Source organism: Saccostrea echinata, unplaced genomic scaffold (assembly GCF_033153115.1).
Source record: "Saccostrea echinata isolate AGI-Se365-2 ecotype Australia unplaced genomic scaffold, CSIRO_AGI_Sech_v1 ptg000050l, whole genome shotgun sequence".
Taxonomy (NCBI): Eukaryota; Metazoa; Mollusca; class Bivalvia; order Ostreida; family Ostreidae; genus Saccostrea; species Saccostrea echinata.
In genome coordinates, this window is record NW_026889799.1 from 1,440,805 (window position 1) to 1,460,626 (window position 19,822).

General features: G+C 32.6%; 2 protein-coding genes across 2 annotated transcripts in view; both read right to left on the bottom strand.

The window, feature by feature from the left end:
• Window positions 1–13,529, bottom strand: part of LOC133203347 (uncharacterized) — an 87,996-nt gene extending 74,467 nt beyond the window's left edge. Inside the window, exon 1 of the mRNA XM_061339144.1 lies at window positions 13,352–13,529. Within this exon, the coding sequence (XP_061195128.1) occupies window positions 13,352–13,529 (178 nt within the window). The remainder of the gene's footprint in view (window positions 1–13,351) is intronic.
• LOC133203371 (uncharacterized) overlaps window positions 1–19,822 on the bottom strand; it is a 284,718-nt gene that overhangs the window by 183,119 nt on the left and 81,777 nt on the right. The window lies entirely within an intron of this gene.

Genomic DNA, 19,822 nt, shown 5'->3' on the forward strand with positions numbered 1-19,822 from the left:
AAAATAATATCTAGAGTAATGTGTCATTTAGGTAGTTACTATAGTTAACTAAAGTAAACTGTAGTTAACTGTAGTAAATTTTTGTTAGTGGTTATATCATCTCAAATATTTGTCGGTAGTTAAAATAATGTTAAATTATTAGTCCCCTTATAAAGAGCACATTGATATCAATTTAAAAACAAAGCGACATTAAACTGAATATCTAACGTAGAGATTTTTATGAATAAATTCAGAATAATTGAAAGAATTTTTTATATAAAACGAACAATTAAAACAACAGTAAGACGAGAATTAAATTCCTATGAGGTTCAGGTCTGTCCGTCTGTCACACATCCTTCAACTTGATCATAACTTTTGAATGAGAAAAGAAAGGCCTTTCATTTTTCACATGTACTTTAACTGTGACAAACATTTTTATGGGATTTTTTTACCGTGACCTAACGTTTTACTTACTAGAAATCAACAACTTTAAGAATTTTAACTTTACTTTTACCTTGCTCATGAATTTTGAATGAAAACAGAGAGAGCTTTCATATTTCAGATGCATATTACCTGTGACAAAAAATTTACAAATCTGCTTTATTTGACCATGTGAAATAGTCCTTTAAATTTGACATAATTATTAAAAAAATAACATTGGTTGTAACTTTTGAATGAGAGAAGTTAAGGAATTCTTATTTGATATATGCATTATCTATGACAAGGCGTTTCCAAGCATGCTTTGATTTTTGTCCCCTTGACCTTGACCTAGAAGTTTAACCGAATTTTCAAAGAAATCAACGTTGGTGATGACAGAACTGAGAGAAGATTGGGTGTTCATAATTGACAACTGCATTACCTGTGTCAAGAAGTTCTTAATGTTCTATAATATTTGAACCGTGACCTTGACTTAAAACTTGACCAAATTTTCAAAATTTTATAATTGAGCAAACTTTAAGAGGAGGGAAAAGAGGGTATTCATATTTGACATGTGTTTTATCTGTGACAAAACATTTCCAAACGTAACATGATTTTCAACCCCATGACTTGATCTAGAAATTTTTCCTAATTTCCAAACATTTAAACATTACTGATTACTTTTGACTGAGAAATGATAGGGCAAAAATATTTGAAATGTACATCACTTGTTTCAAGTCAATTCTGGTTTTTTGGCCTCGATCGTGACTTTGATCTCAAAGTTTAACCTACAGTCTTTTTCATGATACTCATTGGTAATAGATTATGAGAGACAAAGATTTTCATATTCTGCATGTATATGTACATTACCTATGAGAACACTTTTTAGAAAGGTATACCATTTTGACTTCATGACCCTGACTTACAAGTTTGAAGGACACAAAAACAAGAGGCCTAAAATATGCCATAAACAATTGCATCCCAAACACTTTAAAGAAGACTTCGGAATCGGGGACTACAATTATTAGGAGAACTATGCAAGCTAAATCTCGATTCCCGCCAACATATACACCTATTAAATTCAATATAAATGACAGTTTGGTCATTAAAGCTTGATTGAATGCAAAGGAGAGTTCATTATTAATTGATTATTAATTTTAAAACCAGTGTCAAAAACTTAATTGCTCTTATTTACGACTCTTTTTCAAAAGGGGGTTGAAAATCTTATGCATTGAAATCACCATTTAAAAAATTGCTTGATTTTCAAAAACGCATGGAAATGAAAAAATGACACTTAAAACTTTCGGTATGTTTAACTTATGTAAAATTCACCATAAAAGATTGAAAAATAGACCTTATTTTACTCGTAGTTTCCTTTGAAATCGATTTAAAAAATGACCATTTTAAAAGTTTTTTGTCTGTAAAGATACGTTACCCCATGAAACAACCAAAGCTTTTGGTATGAGTTTGTGAAAAAACAATTCATTAAACCCAAATAAAGGTAATTTTGTTTCACCGGGGGGGGGGATGTTTTTAAAAATATTTTCCATTTTCCGCTGATTTCTATTGTGAAAAATGCAATTTCTTTTTCCAAAATTAAAGAGATATCTCTCTTAGTTTTCCCAAATAAGTTATTTTTTATGAGAATTCACATAAATATCTATATAAATATGAAAAAAAATAATATAAATGTGTCAACTTTCGGAATTTGACTTTGAGGTAGGCGGCAGAACAATACTATCGTTTGCAGTTCTTTGCTTGTTTATTCACTAATAGATAAATTTTATACCATTATAATAGGAACACGTATTAAGTTAAAATTGCAAAGTTAAGAATAAGCAGATTATCTAATTACAAAAATGTAATTTCAAGATAAGTGAAGTCGCTCAAACGTACATGCCATTCTGTCGACTGAATGGTAACTGAAAGATTGCAGAAGAGTCACTGAAAAGGCTCCTTCAGTGCCTTCTCAGTCGGCATTCTGTTATCCTTCCCTCGACTGAATGGTGTAATTTCATCATATGATAATTCTTCGTACTTCAAAAAGTTTGTCTACTTTGCTAATTTAGACATAATATACGTACAAATTCTGCTAGGATTTATTTCATCGAAATTTAAACAGTAATTTTATAAATATATCTTGATTTATCTTTATTTTATATTTCTTTCCATGTACATGTACTACATAAGACTTGTGATACCTTCTGAATTCCATCAAAGTTATGACGATATTTTCGCAACAAATATTATGCAAATCAATTTGAAAAATAAGCATCCTTAAATAAATGCAGTGCCTCAGACATTTCCAGTGGTCCCAGTGGAGCAAAAATATTTTTCGCCAATTTTCTCGATGAATTGAATTACATTCTTACAGTCCCATGTCTCGTGACAAGTGTATATGCTATACACTCCTATAAGAGCAGTATTTTGATCTGTTTTTATCTCACACATTGTTTCAAAATAGTGTATCCACTTAAAAACTAATAAGAAATAATTTTCAATATATATGAAGACATCTACCTCGTTTATGAGGAACTATTTAACACCCCCACCCCACTCACGTGAAAAAAATAAATAAATTTCTCCAAGAGAAGGAATTTTTTTTTATCATAAGGCTTTTTAAAAGTGAAAAAGACAAAGAATCGTCTACCTAAGGATTCTTGTTAAGGGCTTTTTTTCTGAAATAGATGTTTTTTTTTTTTTTTTTTTTTTTTTTTTTTTTTTTTTTTTGGATTGACTGTTGACCTATTTTGATAAACCACTCTTACAAATACATGACACCTTAATGCCACTTATGCTATAAAGAAACTATTTAAGATAAACCTTTAAGTAAGTTGTAAACATGGGTGCATGTGGAACACATGTAAAAATTAAAGATAACGAACAGTTATCGATTCTGAGAATATCTATAAACAGCATACAAATCTGCGAACATGACAAAAACACGGACCGCCGGTTTCAGAAGTGGGATCAGGTGCCTAGGAGGAGTTAGCATGTCCTGTTGACCGGGAACATCCGCCGTGAACCCTATTGATCAAGTAGACATAATATTCCGTAGTCGAATTCAGTATTTAAAAGAGCTTGAACATTGTTAAGAGACATGTTCAGCCAAAATATGACCTATGAAAGGTTTATCTGCCACACATAACAATGTCATTAAATACACCATAGAATTAACGAATTGCTGAATTTAAAAAAAAACACTCTTTTAGCCCCATCTCTTAGGCCCCAGTGGGCAGGGCATAGAATTTCATAGAATTTCCCAATTTTTATTTCCCTTCACCCATATATGCTATATGCCAAACTTGGTTGAAATGGTTCAGTGGTTCCACAGAGGAAACTAACATATGTTCAAACGTTTACGATCGATTGACAACGAACAACGACGGACGAAAGCAGATAGCAATAGGTCACCAGAGTGACAAAGGTGACCTAAAAATGTTGTCATTAGATTGATTGATTGATTGTAAGTTGTTTTACGTCCCGTTCGAGAATTTGTCACTCATATAGAGAGGTCACCATATACACGTACCGGTGATGGGCTTCAAATTTAGGCCTTTACCTGGCACTTAGGGCCATTGAGCAGTGAGGGTTCTTTATCCTGCCAACGCCTGCCATGGCACGGGGCCTCGGTTTTTAAGGTCTCATCCTCAGGACCCGCAACTTTAATTTCAAAGTTCTGAGCGCTTGGAGAAGGAGCAGTTGCTTCCTAGTATTATAGACTTGCATGCAGGTCAGTCGCCGCCGTGATTTGAACACACGACCTTCCGATCACGGTATTGTCATCAGAAGTTTGAATATATTCAAATGCAAGCTGTATGGCTTTGCTTCTGTTGTAAAATGTTGCTTCATTTGGAAGCCGTAAAGAGAAAGTATCATTTGTATTTACCGCGGCCGCTGCAAATTTACTTTTGTCTTTTGAACCATCTGTATAAATTTCGACTGAAGAAATTGAAGATCGTTTTATTTCTGCTAATTTCTGTTTAAAAGGAAGAGAATTTGTTTCCGATTTCATGAATTTGCATTCGACTTTTCCACTTTTTGTAAAGTGTTCAGTGTTTAAAATGTAATACTCATGCATGCCAATAGTTTTAGGCTTTCTCTCCAACAGAAAAGGAATAGATGTAAAATTACATTAACTTTGATGTTTGTTTTTTTGGATACGACCCAACACTCGACCCCTTTTTCCTATCAAAAAAGAGAGACGAAAAAGTTCATTAAATCCGTTTCAAAACATTTGGTTTAATCTAGTTCATCTGTTCTAGAGGAGAAGCTTGATTATCACCTTTCTATAATTAGGTAATAAGCTGTCATATTCTTTTTTTTTAATCTCGATGTTACGGAAATTATATCAAAGATTTCTGATTTGTTGATGTTGCAATTGTTTTGTGATTTGATGTTTCTAAGAAGCTTTTTAATAGATTTTACCTTGGAGTGAATTTGAAACTTGAAGATTCTTCTGAAAACTTAATGACGTCTCTCCTTTTATCTCTGTAATTAAAAAACAATAATTATCTGAGGTAATAGGTGAAAAGAATAAATTGCTTGGCTGTTTTTATTATGTAATATTTTATTTGTCCGATCTCCAGTCATTAAAAACTGTTTTATTATCGATGAACTAAAAATAGGAAAATACTTATAATTTTTTATTGCTTTTGAAATTATAATAATGTTATTCGGTTTCTTCTCGTTTTCTGATTAATCATTTCAAAAATTTTAAAATTTCCTGATACATTGAGTAGCAATTAGAAATTTTATTGCAAAAGGGGTAATAACTTCTCGAGGATTTCAAGTGCATTTATAAATGCACTTAGCATCAACTGCAAAACTCATTCCTGAAGACTATGATTAAAATCTTATCAATAGATATTGAAACTCAAAAACACACTGGAAAAACAATAACAATAAACATGACTTCGGTAGGTCTTCCCACAGAAAGATGAAAAAACTCCATCGGCTGAAAGTCTGAAACCAAAACGTAGGTGATATTGCCTTGAACAAAACCCATAAATAAATGATGTATAAAAAAAATGAAAAAAAAAAATCGATGATCTACAAAACTATAAAAATAGCCAACCCTTCAAAATAAAGTCATGCCCAAGGTTATTTTTTGCACCCTTTGCAGGAATGTATGTTACGGCTGAATATGACCCCCTTTTTTTTAATATAAAAGAGCTTGTTTTAAAACCAGAAGAATCCTCCATACACGTAGGTCTCAAGGGGGTGAGAAAGTAAAACGTTTTACGGTATTCCCTCAATTACAAAGATACTATAGTTAAGTATAGTTAGTGATATTTAACTTTATTATACCTCTACTGTTATTACTCTATATAAAATTAATACCATAAAATTGTCTATTTCCCTGAGAAGATACTATTTCTCTAATCGGAGGACTACTCCCTGAAAAATCGGAGCTACTCCCTGGAACTACTCCCTCATGAATATTTATTAATAATTTTAACCAATTAATATGAACAGTGGGCGGAGCGTTCAAGGAATCTCGAGTCTGTGACGTAATGTTATTAGCAACATGTAACTATGACGTCAAAACATTTCGACATGCGATGCCAAAATCATACTGGAATTCTAACAAATTGAAGACAACGATAATCCTTCAAAGTGTCAGTGAAATAATTATATATTTTTTAATAATTTTATTTTCCTCGGTATCGATGCATTAGTTATCTTACAATATTTTTAATCACATGCATTTGTGATTATTTAAATGCCTCTATATTTTTTTAAAAAAATGTCCGAGTCTCTAGTTTAATAAATCTCCCATGATTGTTTCGGTATAATAAAACAGTTATGGAATGGGTACTCAGGAAATAACAAATTTATGGTTCCCCTCGGCAGGAAACTATTTCCCTCGGCGGCTTCGCCGCCTCGGGAAATAGTTTCCTCCCTTGGGGAACCATAAATTTGCTATTTCCCTCATACCCATTCCATAACTGTATAATAGTTTACTATAGTGATAATTTTGAGGCTATGAAAACTATAGTTAACTATTGTAAAAACTCTGAAAAATTTGAATTGCTATAGTGATCACTATGACTCTATTATGATAACTGTGATTTACTTTAGCGATCACTACCACACTAAAGTGAAAACTATGAAAGCTTTGAAATCTTAATGAAAACTTTGATTTACTATGGTTATCAATCTAATATACTTTGTTTCGTTGCATATAAGATGATACACTATAATCTTGTTTTATGTCCTAAATGCTATTAATATAATACGATATGATAATATAAAAATGACTAGGTAAAATGAAAGACAAACAATATTCATTTTAGAAATGTTTAGCCAGAAGCAGTCATTGGAAAACATGCGGATTCAAAAGAATCGTTAAAAATAAAATTTTAAAATCAATAGTATTGCACGCAACGTGCATGAAATTATTTAAAATACAAGACATCAACATATGACAAAAGAGAGAAAATCTGTAAAACTGGATATCATCTATTTTGTGCAATTAATTTAAATTAATTGAGATGTCTATCACAGAACGTTATACACAGTTGTGATAGATATTTACCTTTGATTTACAATTGTGGTTACTTTAACACATTGATTTATTATAGTGTTAACTTTGAAAATATGATTAACTAAAGTGATGACTTTCAAAACTTATATTTACTATAGTGATCACTTTGAAAGTTTTGATTTACTATAGTTAACTATAAACTATTCAAAACTATAGTTAGTAAAGTATTTTTGTTAGGACTTCCTTGTTTCTACTATAGTTAAGTATAGTATTTTTGTTAGGACTTCTTTGTTTCTACTCTATGTTTTCTGAAACAAAATGTGATGATTTTAAGTGTAGGACAATTAAAACGAAAATGGGAAAATTCGAAAATTGATAAATTTTGAGACATTTTTGCATCCTTTTCCTTAAAATAAATACTAATTTTCTAACAGAGATGACTTAATGTTTTTCGTAGGCAACAATTTGCAGATCTTGCTGTATATCATTTCAACAAGTGTAAATCATCGTAATACATCTGCCTGACAACCGAAGAGTTATAGGCGTGTTTCTCTGTCCGTACGATCAGGTGCAAAGAACAGTGAAGATTCTGCCTTGTTTTCAACCGACATTAAATTAAAGGATTATCCCGTTACAATGGTTATGGTGTACCCAAGTATAACTCCCCTTTCATTTGAACACCGATAACCACCCCCCCCCCCCCCCCAGTCACCTTGAGTAACCTGGTATGGATACAATTTTTTAATTATAAAAAAAGCTAAACGCCGGTTTGGAATATTAATTGAACAATATCGACGCCGTGGTGTCACGAACAATAAAAAATAAAGGTAAAATAATTTTGTTACATGTAGGACTAAGTACACCCCCCCCCCCCCGAGGGGGGGGGTGTTACTTATGAATGCATGTCGCTAGGGCCTGGTCTATTTTTTATGATCCTTAAATAGATTTTTAATGGAATAAACTGTTTGAATCAATAATGAAACCATACAACGAGAAATTTGATTACAGGTGACGTACATTTGTCAAACAAATTTCAAGATCTCAGCGGACTTAGTATTTTACAACCTGAAGTTGGTCTGTACATTTCCTTGAAAAAAAAATGAAATGATATTTAAAAAAAAATCAATTACCCGTTGTTTCAGTTATCTTATATTTTTTTCATTAATCGTCATTTAATTCATCATTATTATATTTGTCTTAAGTATCATTCAGTTCAAAGACTATTTAGAATTATGGTTAATTTCATACCGCTAATAAAACATTGATCATATTTCTTGCTGTTATATTTACTGTAACTTTTTTGCTTTGTTTTGAGCGGAGGGGGGGGGGGGGGGTTACTAATGAATAATCTTTATGTACAAAATTTGCTTTAAGAAGAGAAAAATCATAAATTGCTCTTTTATTGGGGGGGGGGGGGCTGTATCATTTCAAATCATTTCGGGTTGCATTTATTTATACATTGAAACATTAAAATTACGATGAATAAATTTAAAAAAAAAATAACACTTAGACGGTCGGATAATGGATTTTTACAAATTTTTTATGGTATGGGGAATGATAAGAAAAAAGTCGATGTAAAAGAGTCCAATGTTTACGTATTACATGCATTAAATTTTCTTGTCGAAAAACAAAATTTCGGAGAACCAAACAAAACTGTACTTAAAAAAAATCTCATGCTCGTCAATTAAGCTGACACTCATATTTTTTAATTATAAGAGGGGTGATCAATAAGTTCGCGAACTAATTGAATTACTTCCGTAAACGAAATAAAAAGAGGTTTCAGTGTTCATTATTTTTTAAAGTAGGCATCTCCGATTTTAATGCACTTCTGCTATTGTTCTGCAAATGCGCAAGTCACGTGATCCAGGAGGTCACGTGACATGCTCCGTATCGGTCTGTTCACAGAAGCTAAGAGATTTTTCCGAGCCTTATATTTCTTACCATACAAGTTATTATTTATATCAAAAACAGACCATCTGTCAGAAATGGCCAAATCTCGATAATAGGATGGTAGATAAGGATATCCCTTCCCAGAATGAGCATGGTGACCATCACAACCCGAGTCCTCTTTCTAGGAAGCTTCGTTTATCCAATGTGGAAAAAGTATGGGCGCCTTCTTTTTCTCATATTTCATATGTTTAAAGTCTAAAGTAAACGATATTTTAGGGATTTAATAATTATATTATTGTTCAGATATTCACCTATTTTTTCTAATTTTAACTTGGCGATCTATCAAAACAAATTGCTCAACTAAGAACACATCTTTTTACCGGCTTGCTTTCGATGTGCAACAGAACAGACATCATTTTCACCCACCTTTTTGCCCTCACTAAAACAATCAATCCAATTTATGATTGAACTTCTCAGACTGGTAAGTCGTTTGTCTTCATAAACCTTGTACAAATTATCAAATTCTACTGCAAAGGAATTTCCGAGATATACGGTGTACGTTAAACTTTATACAGTTTCGTTGCTCGAGTACGACTGAGTCAACCATTTTTTGTCACGTCACCTACATATTGACGTCATTTTTACATTATGACGTCACAAACACGGAGCAAAACATTATACAACATCTGTTCTTTATAGAACATGTGTATGACTGTATGTGTGCCAAATTCCATTCTGATCTGAATTGTGGTTTTGTAAATATAGAGATAGTTCGCGATTTTTTTTGATCACCTCTCGTAAAGCGACTCAATAATTAATTGAAACCAAAAGAAAAAAAAAGAAAGAACAAAGTTCACTTAGGGCCTTTTTTGGCCCTGTGAATTTCTGAAAAACTGAAACTGCTTAGTTTTAGTTGACAATGCATTAAATTTCATTTAGACATTAGGTGATTGCGAATCTACCAAAAATGACGTAATTTTCTGGCTAGTCAATGCATTAAGACGTCATGAAATGCGTCATTTTCCCCATATCCTGAACAATTCTACAAAAACAGCCAATTTTTAAAGCTATTTTTTCGATATTTAATATAGAGCGCAATCTCTGATCTAAAATATGCAATTATTTACTGATAGAACCGTTTCTGAGGATTACAAAACATGTTTTATTTTTTAGATCAGAGGGTGCGCTCATATTATTTTTCTTCTCTGAAAGTAACTAAATATACCTCTTTTCCTTAAAATTCAAGAACATTGCAATTCCATAAAGCTTGTTTTCCAAGACCTGGACTTTAAGGAGAAAAATTTTAATAGGAAATGAAAGCACTAAGTCTCTACTTTATCTTGATATTTAAAATGGAACATAAAGTGTTAGTCAATAAATTGGTATATCTACAGGGCCATTTTATGCATAAAGTGAACCTAGCTCTTTGCATATTAAACTAGAAGACTTATTGTTCACAGAACATTTAGAGGTCTTTTCATTTCCTTAAAATTTGATTAATTAATTATTTATATTTAACTGTCTACAGATAAAGAAGAAGGTATGGTTTTAGCTTTATTGTGCCCTAAAAATTCAATGTTTTCAAAAAGTTTTGAAACTGGCTTAAATATTATTTGAGTATATGACTGTAATAAATCAGGAAAGAATATAGCATAATGGAGTACCATTCTGGATATATGACGTCATTAATTTAATGCATTTCTCTATTTTAAACAGAAAAAGCCTCAAAATGACCCATTTCAAGGATTATTTTCCTTAAGAAAATAGTGTCCACAGCCGTCGCCCACGTTAATTTTTAGATATGTTGTGTAAAATTCTTTGAAAATCACATATCTCAAAATCTTTGTGGGCGATGCCTGTGGACAATATTATCTGAAAGAAAATTCCATTGAAAATTGATGTCTTCTGCAACTTTTTAAGAAAATACGGGAAAATGCACAAGTTTATGACGTCACAATTAGCATTTGGAAGGTCATGTGAGAAAAAAGATTTGTATTATCTTTCTGCATGGAATTTCAATAATTCAAAAAGCATAAGTTTTAATTTTTTACATCACTTTTATTTTTAAGAAAAACACAGGGCAAGAATTGTATTGAAACCGTACCTTGTTCTTTCATGAAAAAAGAAATCAAAAATTGCTGAAAAGATTGAGTGTATGAAGATTTTTAAGAATTGACAGTGACTTCTAACCTTGACCATATCTGACCCATATCTTCAAGGTCAAATGTTAAGCATTACATTGCAGTTTCTTCCATGTTTCTGTGATTAGTCATTTGATAGGTTATAATAAGAAGTACCAAGATTTTTTAAAAGGGCAATAACTCAAATTAGATTGAAGTTTTGCCTTGAGAAAGTGAAGTCATAAGTTAAGGTTTGGTGTCTCTATGGTTAACGGTTCCGGAAGAGTAGCGATAACAATGATTTATAGTATAAGGGGCAATAACTTTTAATCGGGTCAAGCTTAGGGGACAAGAATGAAAAATTTGAAATTGTTTTAAGAGGACATATTAAAAATGCAAAGATATATAGTATATGTTGAAAGACAAAAGAGATATAACAAGAGCTAAATTTCTCATATTTTGAGTGACCTTGACCTTTGACCTTGGCATAAACTTCAAGGTCAGTGGTAAAAGAATCTAATACACTTAGTTCCATGTCTCTGCGACTTGTCGTTTTGAATTTTTTTTATATATTCTTAAAAATCGAAAACTTTAATGGACATAATTACTTAAGGGGTTGAATCCTTTTGCACTGAATAGATTGAAGAGTCTACTAAAGTAGTCGAAGACATGAGTGAAGATTTCAAATCTCTACAGTTTACGGTTTCGGAGGAGTTGCGAAAACAAACTTTAATTGGATAAGGGGCAATAACTCCTTGAGGGGTCGAAGTTCATATACGCATGCATGGTGAACTGCAAGAATCTTTAAAGGAGTACTTCATATGGACTATAAATCTTTTCTATAGATCTTGGAACTCAAAATCCTGCGGCGGAAAAATAATACTAAAAAAATGAGGATAAAAATAATAAGAAACAGAAGCATATCGATATATCAATTATAGGTCTTTCCACAGAAAGGTGGAAAAACTTAATTACTGTCCCTGATTTTTTAACACCCCTTGTTCACGCAGTATTGTATTGTCTAAATGGACTTTGAGCTTGAATACTGTTCGTTATCTCCATATTTCATTATAAAAACATATATGTAAATTAAGAAAAAAAAACAGCATTATCCTCTAAAGAGATTGCAACTCAGATTTTCATCTTATCGAACCCATTCTCGCTTAGTGATATTTCTGTGTAGAAAATATATCTTGGGTAAAATTCTGATATTTTATTAACGTCTTCGGTTTGTCGATTACACGTATACGTGCTTCCTATCGCTACTGAGCAACAATGGACCATTTCAACCACTGTTCATGTATACTTGGAATTTATAAGGGGCGGCTTACAGGCGGTAAGATAAAACGGGGATCCGCTTCACGCTTGAGTGAGAGCGAACGCTGGGTGCCCTCTTGTGGACCCCGAGCTGACTCCGAGCGAACGCACAGGGCACCCAGCGCGCAGCCAAAGCGCACCATTTTTTTTTTCAAATTACAGACCCCGAGAGATGGCGAAGCGAACCCCGAGGCTCGCTTTTGGGGTTTACTGTGGTAAAAGTTTGAGTCCGGTCGATACTGAAATTGTTCAACAAATAACGTGAGAATTGGTCATGCTGTGTAACATGAATTTAGCTAAGAAGTCGTTTAAAAAGATAAGAAAAAGGGGGATTTAGAAGCATATGCCGTCAATACTGTGTGTGTATCATTTGGATGTTTTTAACAGGTATGCTTATATATTTCCATCGATATTTTCTACTGAAGACCGTCGGTTATTTAAGTATCTCAATCCACCTTTCCTGTGTCATTCGTGAGAAAATAATGTAATTATATAAAAGAACAACACGGTTTAAACATAATACTTGTACAGATCAAAAGCTTGCGTTCTATAATACTGCTAGAATCGTGAGGTAGACATGCTTTGAAGATATATCGCAAGTTATATGTATATAATTCAATACATTGGGTATTGTTTCTTGTTAATGTATGGAATAATTATTTTCCCGATCGGACAGTACGTAGGATTCTAACAGCACTTTTTAGACAACAGAGATGAGTTGCAGCTATATTTTTTACTCAAAGAAATAACTAACCGTTTGGGTAGTGTTGTTCTGTTTACTTTTTTTTTTTATTTTTAAATAAAAGCAGTCGCATGATGACGTGGTGGTGCACTTTTTGGCCTCCGATACTCTGTTGTCTCTTTGCAATAGTGGCTTTGATAATTCAACAAACTTAAATTTCTCGAGAAAAACTAAATTTTCTGAGAAATGATTTGAATACTTCCGTAAAATACCCACGTTGGAGGTACCTATCTCATTATCCGCAATTCCCCCTATACTGCCAATTAAAATTTTGATATTTATACAGAAAATGGAGGCATAACATAAAATAAAAAAAAAGTTAGCTAACTAAATATAAAACTCTGGAATGTGATTTTTAATCAATATTAAATACATTTATATGGATGTGTCAGATACCTTTATTCTGTGTTGAGCGCTTCAATCTTTTCCTACGTCTCCAAACTACAAAGGCTAAGACCACAGCCGCTAAAAGTATAAGGAGGCCAACTACGTATATGATTACTTCTGCGTTTACAGATTCATCATCTGCAGCAATCGTGGTGGTATTGGAGTAACTGGTGTAATCAGCAGTCATATTCAAGACTCACAGTATGGGATTCGATGTTTACACAATTGTGGACCTTTTAGTGTTAAAATATAAAAGAAAAATTAAAATAATTAAATAAAAATTTAGCGATTATTGCCTTAACTTTCTCTGAATTGAAGAATTTTACCTGATTTTAGGCCTCATAAAATATTTAAACAGGTGCAAACCAGGGTTGACTTATGAGAACTTCACAGCCTGTACGAATAATATGCAAGAAAACACTTGTCTTCTGTGTTGAGACGGTGGCAAGTTGGAACTATACAGAAAAAAAAAAAATAAAACATTAAACAAAGATATTACTCAGCTTGTCAAAGCAAATTTATTCTGAAGCTATGATATTTACATTTAGACCGGTTTTTCTCCTTGATACTCTGTGGACATTCCTGGGCAGAGCCTTTCGACTTATTTGGTGCAGAAACGTGACCTTAATAGTTTTCAGACAATGACCTGTGTTTTGAAAGAACAGTTGGTACAACAATTTTACCATGTAATCCAATATTAACTCAATGATCGTTCCACTTCAAATGTATGTTTAAATTCACAATTTGCTAATACTTAATGACTCAAAATCAGAAAGAGATTGGAAGTGTTTAATACGAAGACTTTTTTGTTACAAAAGCTAAATGAAAAAAAATATGTTTAACTAACCTCATAGAGGTTAAATAATCGACCTAATAAAGGAAAATTATACAATGGAAGTCAGGTCAACATCAGGGGCACATACATATATACTATATATTATATAAATTTACAACACACATATATACTGATTTCGACCGGTCATATACACTACTATATTTTCATACATAATTTTACGTTAATTTCAATCCCCTGTTATATTATATATATAATGTGTCCTTCATGAAATATAGTTTTTCGTGTATAAAAATAATGATGATGACGGTGTGCCTTAAATATTAATCCCATTTCCTCCTGCATTATGTGCGATAGATTTTGCAACTAAAGAGGAATGGAGTCAAAATTCTCGATGTCAATAGAATATGAAGAGTATTGAAAATCAAAAGTTTATTTGAACAATAAGTTTAGCGGAGCGAGCCAAGGACGAATCCTTAAAACCGTTAGAGGTGGGATCAGGTGTCATAGAGGAGTATTTTGTCAAAAGCGTGCTTCGATTTTAAAAATTCTCTTGCTTAGTACATCTTTTATAAACAGGTATGTAGATTTATTTTCATCGATTATGCCTTCTATTGAAGACAGTCAGCTATTTACGTATCACGGTCGGCCTTTCCTCTGCCATTCGTGATAACAAAAATGCAGAAAAACAACATTCAGCTGGATACTTCAAAACATAATATTCGTATAGATCAATAGCTTCTATTATACTTGTAAAGTGCTGCTAGGATCGTGAGGTAAGCATGGTTTGAGGAAATATCTCGGATTATATGTATAAAATGCAAAACATCGGGCAAATTTTCTCGCGAATGTGTAGAATAATTATTTTCCCGACCGGACAATGGGATTCTAGAACTTTAATGGCACAAGAGATGTTTTTCAACTATATTTTTAATTACTCAAAGAAATTATTAAACCCAGGAGTACTGTTGTTCTGTTTACTTTTTTATTAAGAAATATTCTGCTATTAATAGCAGTCACGTGATGACGTCTTAGTGGTGCACTTCTTGACCTCAGACACTCTACAATAGCTAAAAATAGTTTATGTTTTGTCAGCGGCTTTGATAAATTTTCAAACATTTTTTTTAAGTCTAAATTTCCCGAGAAATTATTTTAATGCTGCTTCCTTAAGGTGTTTCGATTGTCGTATGACGTCATCAGCATCACGGGACATATTACAGAATATTTATGCCATTATCTTTTTAGTTCACCTGAGCCAAAGGCTCAAGTGAGCTTTTCTTATCAAATTTTGTCCGTTGTCTGCCGTCGTCGTTGTCGTAAACTTTTTACATTTTCAGCTTCTTCTCAAGAACCACTGGGCCAATTTCAACCAGACTTGCCAGAAAGTATCCTTGGGTAAAGGGGATTCAAGTTTGTTCAAATGAAGGGCCACGCCTTCTTCCAAGGAGAGATAATCATGAATTCATGAAAAATTAATGGCATCATTTAAAAATCTTCTTCTCAAGAACCACTATGCTTGAAAATATGAAACTTATACGGAAGCATCCTCAGGTAGTGCAGATTCAAGTTTGTTCAAATCATGACCCCCGGGGCTAGTGTGGGGCCACAATGGGCTATCAAAGTTTTACATAGGAATATATAGGAAAACTCGTTAAAAATCTTCTTCTCAAGAACAACGAAGCCATGATTGGTCATATTTATATGGAAGCATCCTCAGGTAGTGTAGATTCAAGTTTGTTCAAATCATGACCACCGGGGGTAGGGTGGAGCCACAATGGGCGATCAAAATTTTACATAGGAATATATAGGAAAACTCTTTAAAATCTTCTTCTCAAGAACAACAAAGCCATGATTGGTCATATTTATATGGAAGCATCCTCAGGTAGTGTAGATTCAAGTTTGTTCCAATCAAGACCCCCGGGGGTAGTCTGGGGCTACAATGGGCGACCAAAATTTTACATAAAATACATAGGAAAAATTTGTAAAAATCTTCTTCTCAAGAACAGCAAAGCCATGATTGTTTTTTTTTATGGGTGCATCCTCAGGTAGTGTAGATTCAAGTTTGTTTAAATCATGACCCCCCAGGGGTAGGAATGGGGCCACAATGGGCGATCAAAGTTTTACAGAGGAATACATAGGAAAAAGCAAGCCTTTTAAAATCTTCTTCTAAAGAACAGCAAAGCCATAATTAGTCATATTTAAATGCAAGCATCCTCGGATAATGTAGATTCAAATTTTGTTCAAATCATGACTCCCAGGAGAATAGATTGGGGCCATAACAGGGGATCATAGTTATACAAAGGAATACAAATGATAAATCAATAAAAATTGTCTTCTTAAAAACATCATAGCCATTATATGTCATATTAATTCAAAAGCATCCCTTTGAAGTATAGATTCAAGTTCAAATCAACCCCCCACCCCACCCCCCCCCCCCCCCCCACCGAACCACTTTTATATGAAAACTTTTCAAGACTGAACTGATTTCTGTTTTTTCCTAGCCAGAGTGCTCAGGTGAGCGATGTGGCCCCTGGACCTCTTGTTTCATATTAGTAAGTGGTAGTTGAAGTTTTGCATTTACAACATTTACAACAAACATATGCTGTGTAAGAAAAACGGACAATTTACCAAGCGAGAGTATGGCAAAAAAGTGCTTGGATGAAAGTGTTGTTAGCGCTGTTAGCCAAGAACAGGGGTGAACCTTTGTCACCAATTCACCCGGAAGGTGACCGGAATTACATTGGTCACGCTGAATGTGAACAACAATTAGATCATGATTATTTTGGTGTAGAGGAAGAAGTTACCGTGTGTGATGATGGATATCCCTCTATAGACAACGTTAAAAGCTATGATTGGCGGGTGGGCAGACGTATTGTGGAATTGAGTGTTAAGGGCCTGTCAGCGTTTCCAGTTACCCCTTCATTTACATAACTGCATAAACGAAAAAAAAGTTTTGACCTTCTCAGATCATGGAAGATAAGTGTAAAAACTGTCAGCTAATAAATGACGTTGCCACATAAAGCGGTAATCGGACTGAAAAGGGAGGGCTGGCATGGGATGCCAATACAAAACTAGCAGCAGGTAAGATGGCCAGCGTAAAATAACATGATAATTTGTAGGTTAAGACTTCCAATATTGCATTAATTTCAATAATATAATAGATAAAAGTGGATCATTTAGATTTGCTATTACATCAAATATTTCTATCCAATTTCATTTTGTATTTATTTTTTTAAAGTCTAACACACATATATTTTATGTGCAACATAGGTATGGTCAATGGAGGGTTTGGAGAAAGCCATGTTAACACTCTTCTGCCAATGCTAAATATTTCTGGTATATGTCATAAAAACTTAAAACAGAGAGAAAGGGAAGTTGGAGAGAAGCTTGAGAGAATGGCAAATGCATCTTGTTCAAGAAATCTGGCAACTGAAGTAGTTTTGAAAGTATAAACATGGATAATTTATTTAGAAACACAAAAATTGATATGTGTATTGATGGTATGATAGGGCAAGCTCTGTTGTATTTATTAAAGAAATTAATTGAATTTTGTAGGGAATTTATGAGAACATAAACTATGATCCTTCATTCTGGCATATTTGATGAAGCGCTTTTCTTATTTATATGTCTGTCTTTCCAGAAATTTCTTTCATTCAACTATCATTTTTGAAGCAAAACAGTTTGCGCTATAGTTTAGATGACAAGTACGGCATTATGACGTCAAAGTAAAGATATTCATATTCAGAAGCTCAAGAGAAAATGAACTTTTTAGTTTGCAAAGTATCCTATGGAAAATATTTGAAAAATGTAAATATTTTTGATACTATATTATATACAGTTTGCGATTATCTCATAGAATTTTGGCAGCACAGGAATTCAGGAAATTACACACAATAATTTGTCAGAATTTCCACTATTCAATTGCATGTAAATTTAGACTGTAGAGCCCCCCTTGTGAGCAACCGATTGTTGCACATGCTATCTGTATGTTGTACTGGTTATTTCAATTATTTTAAGGTTATTTTGTAATTTTCAAGAAGATGGTATTGTTGTAAGTTTCAATGAAGCATGGCAAAAAAGAGGCACCGGCAGGTCTCATAATATTCATTATATAATCATTATTTCAATATTCTTTAACTGATATGAGTAACAATTTATAATTTCTACATATCCGAATGATATACCTGTGCAAACTATAATATATATATATATATATATATATATATATATATATATATATATATATATATATATATATATATATATATATATATATATATATATAGTTCTTAAAGTTAAGTTTGAAACTTACATGTATGTGAGCATATTGTTACATGTACTAACCTCCCATAGCATTAAATATTTATAATCAATAGCAATAAATAAATAAGAGCAGTGTAGCTTATTCTGCAATGTATCTGTAATGCAGGTTTTATAGGGGATCAAAAAGCCTTGCCTTAAGGCTCTCTGCTAGAGTTTGCTAAAAAAAAAAGATGTTTTTTTTTTTAAATACGTATCTTAGGTACATGTAGAATGTGTCACATGCAGCCATTCCTTATTTGACGCCGATAAAAGGCTGAAATATTGCAGACTCGGCGTTAAACTATATCAATCAATCAATCATGATTTGATTTATTGATCATGGTAATATTTATTGAATTTCGGGCATTATTTTTGTTCATTGTAATTTGAATATTATTTTATGCCTGTTTACATTTTCTTTAATTACACCCCCTTTTTTTAAACTTTTTTTTTAAATATGGGACTCTACCAACTATTATTTATAAAATTATTTCTTTCAAATATATGTATAAAATAATAATATAAACTTACAAGTTTTCAACCAGTGATATGTCTGGGAACTTAAAGAGAAGAATATACTTTTAACTTCCACAATTATTTTATGTTTTTTCTCATGGTAAAATGTGTTGAGTGTTTCAATTTGTCAATGTTTAGTAATTAAGTAACTTTTATTTTTAGCTAAATAAAACTTGTTTATTATCATCTGATATACTTCAAGATTTAATTTGCTGTAGATTATGCATATTAATATAGTGCGGTATTTGATATAACAGCAATCCTCGCTAGTATGTTATAAATAATGTACTGATGTAAACTGCCACAAAATACAAAAAAAAGGTTTACAACTTATAAATATTTTACTTTATTTTAATTCTTAAAATATTATTCTTTGAATTTAAACATATATTACATGAATTTAACCATGAAAATACGAACGAAATAGAAACATTAACATACCCGCGAAAAAAAGAGTTTGCTGGCTATGATGGTTTGTTTCATTTTAATAGAATGACTTTGGTTTACTTTATCCCTATCGTACACATGTTTATTTGTTTGCATTGGCGGATCAAAAGGGGTGGGGAAGGGGTTGGGGGTTGGATCCATTTATTTTTTGTTAGGTGGAGAGAGTGGAGAAAGAGAGGGGGAAGGATAAAACATGTATCCTGGAATAAATATTTTTACATGTAGTACGTTTTGAATATAAAAGTATCTCAAAACAGCTGTACCGGCTGCAATTTCTGCTCATATTCCACTTGCTATAGATAGAGGTCTCACATGTTTCCTTTCCTCCATTTACCTTCACTCCTCACTTTCATCTTTTTTATTAGTGAATGTCAGAAAATATTCTACTTGTTTTGATATCTGATACGAAACGTGTGAGATTG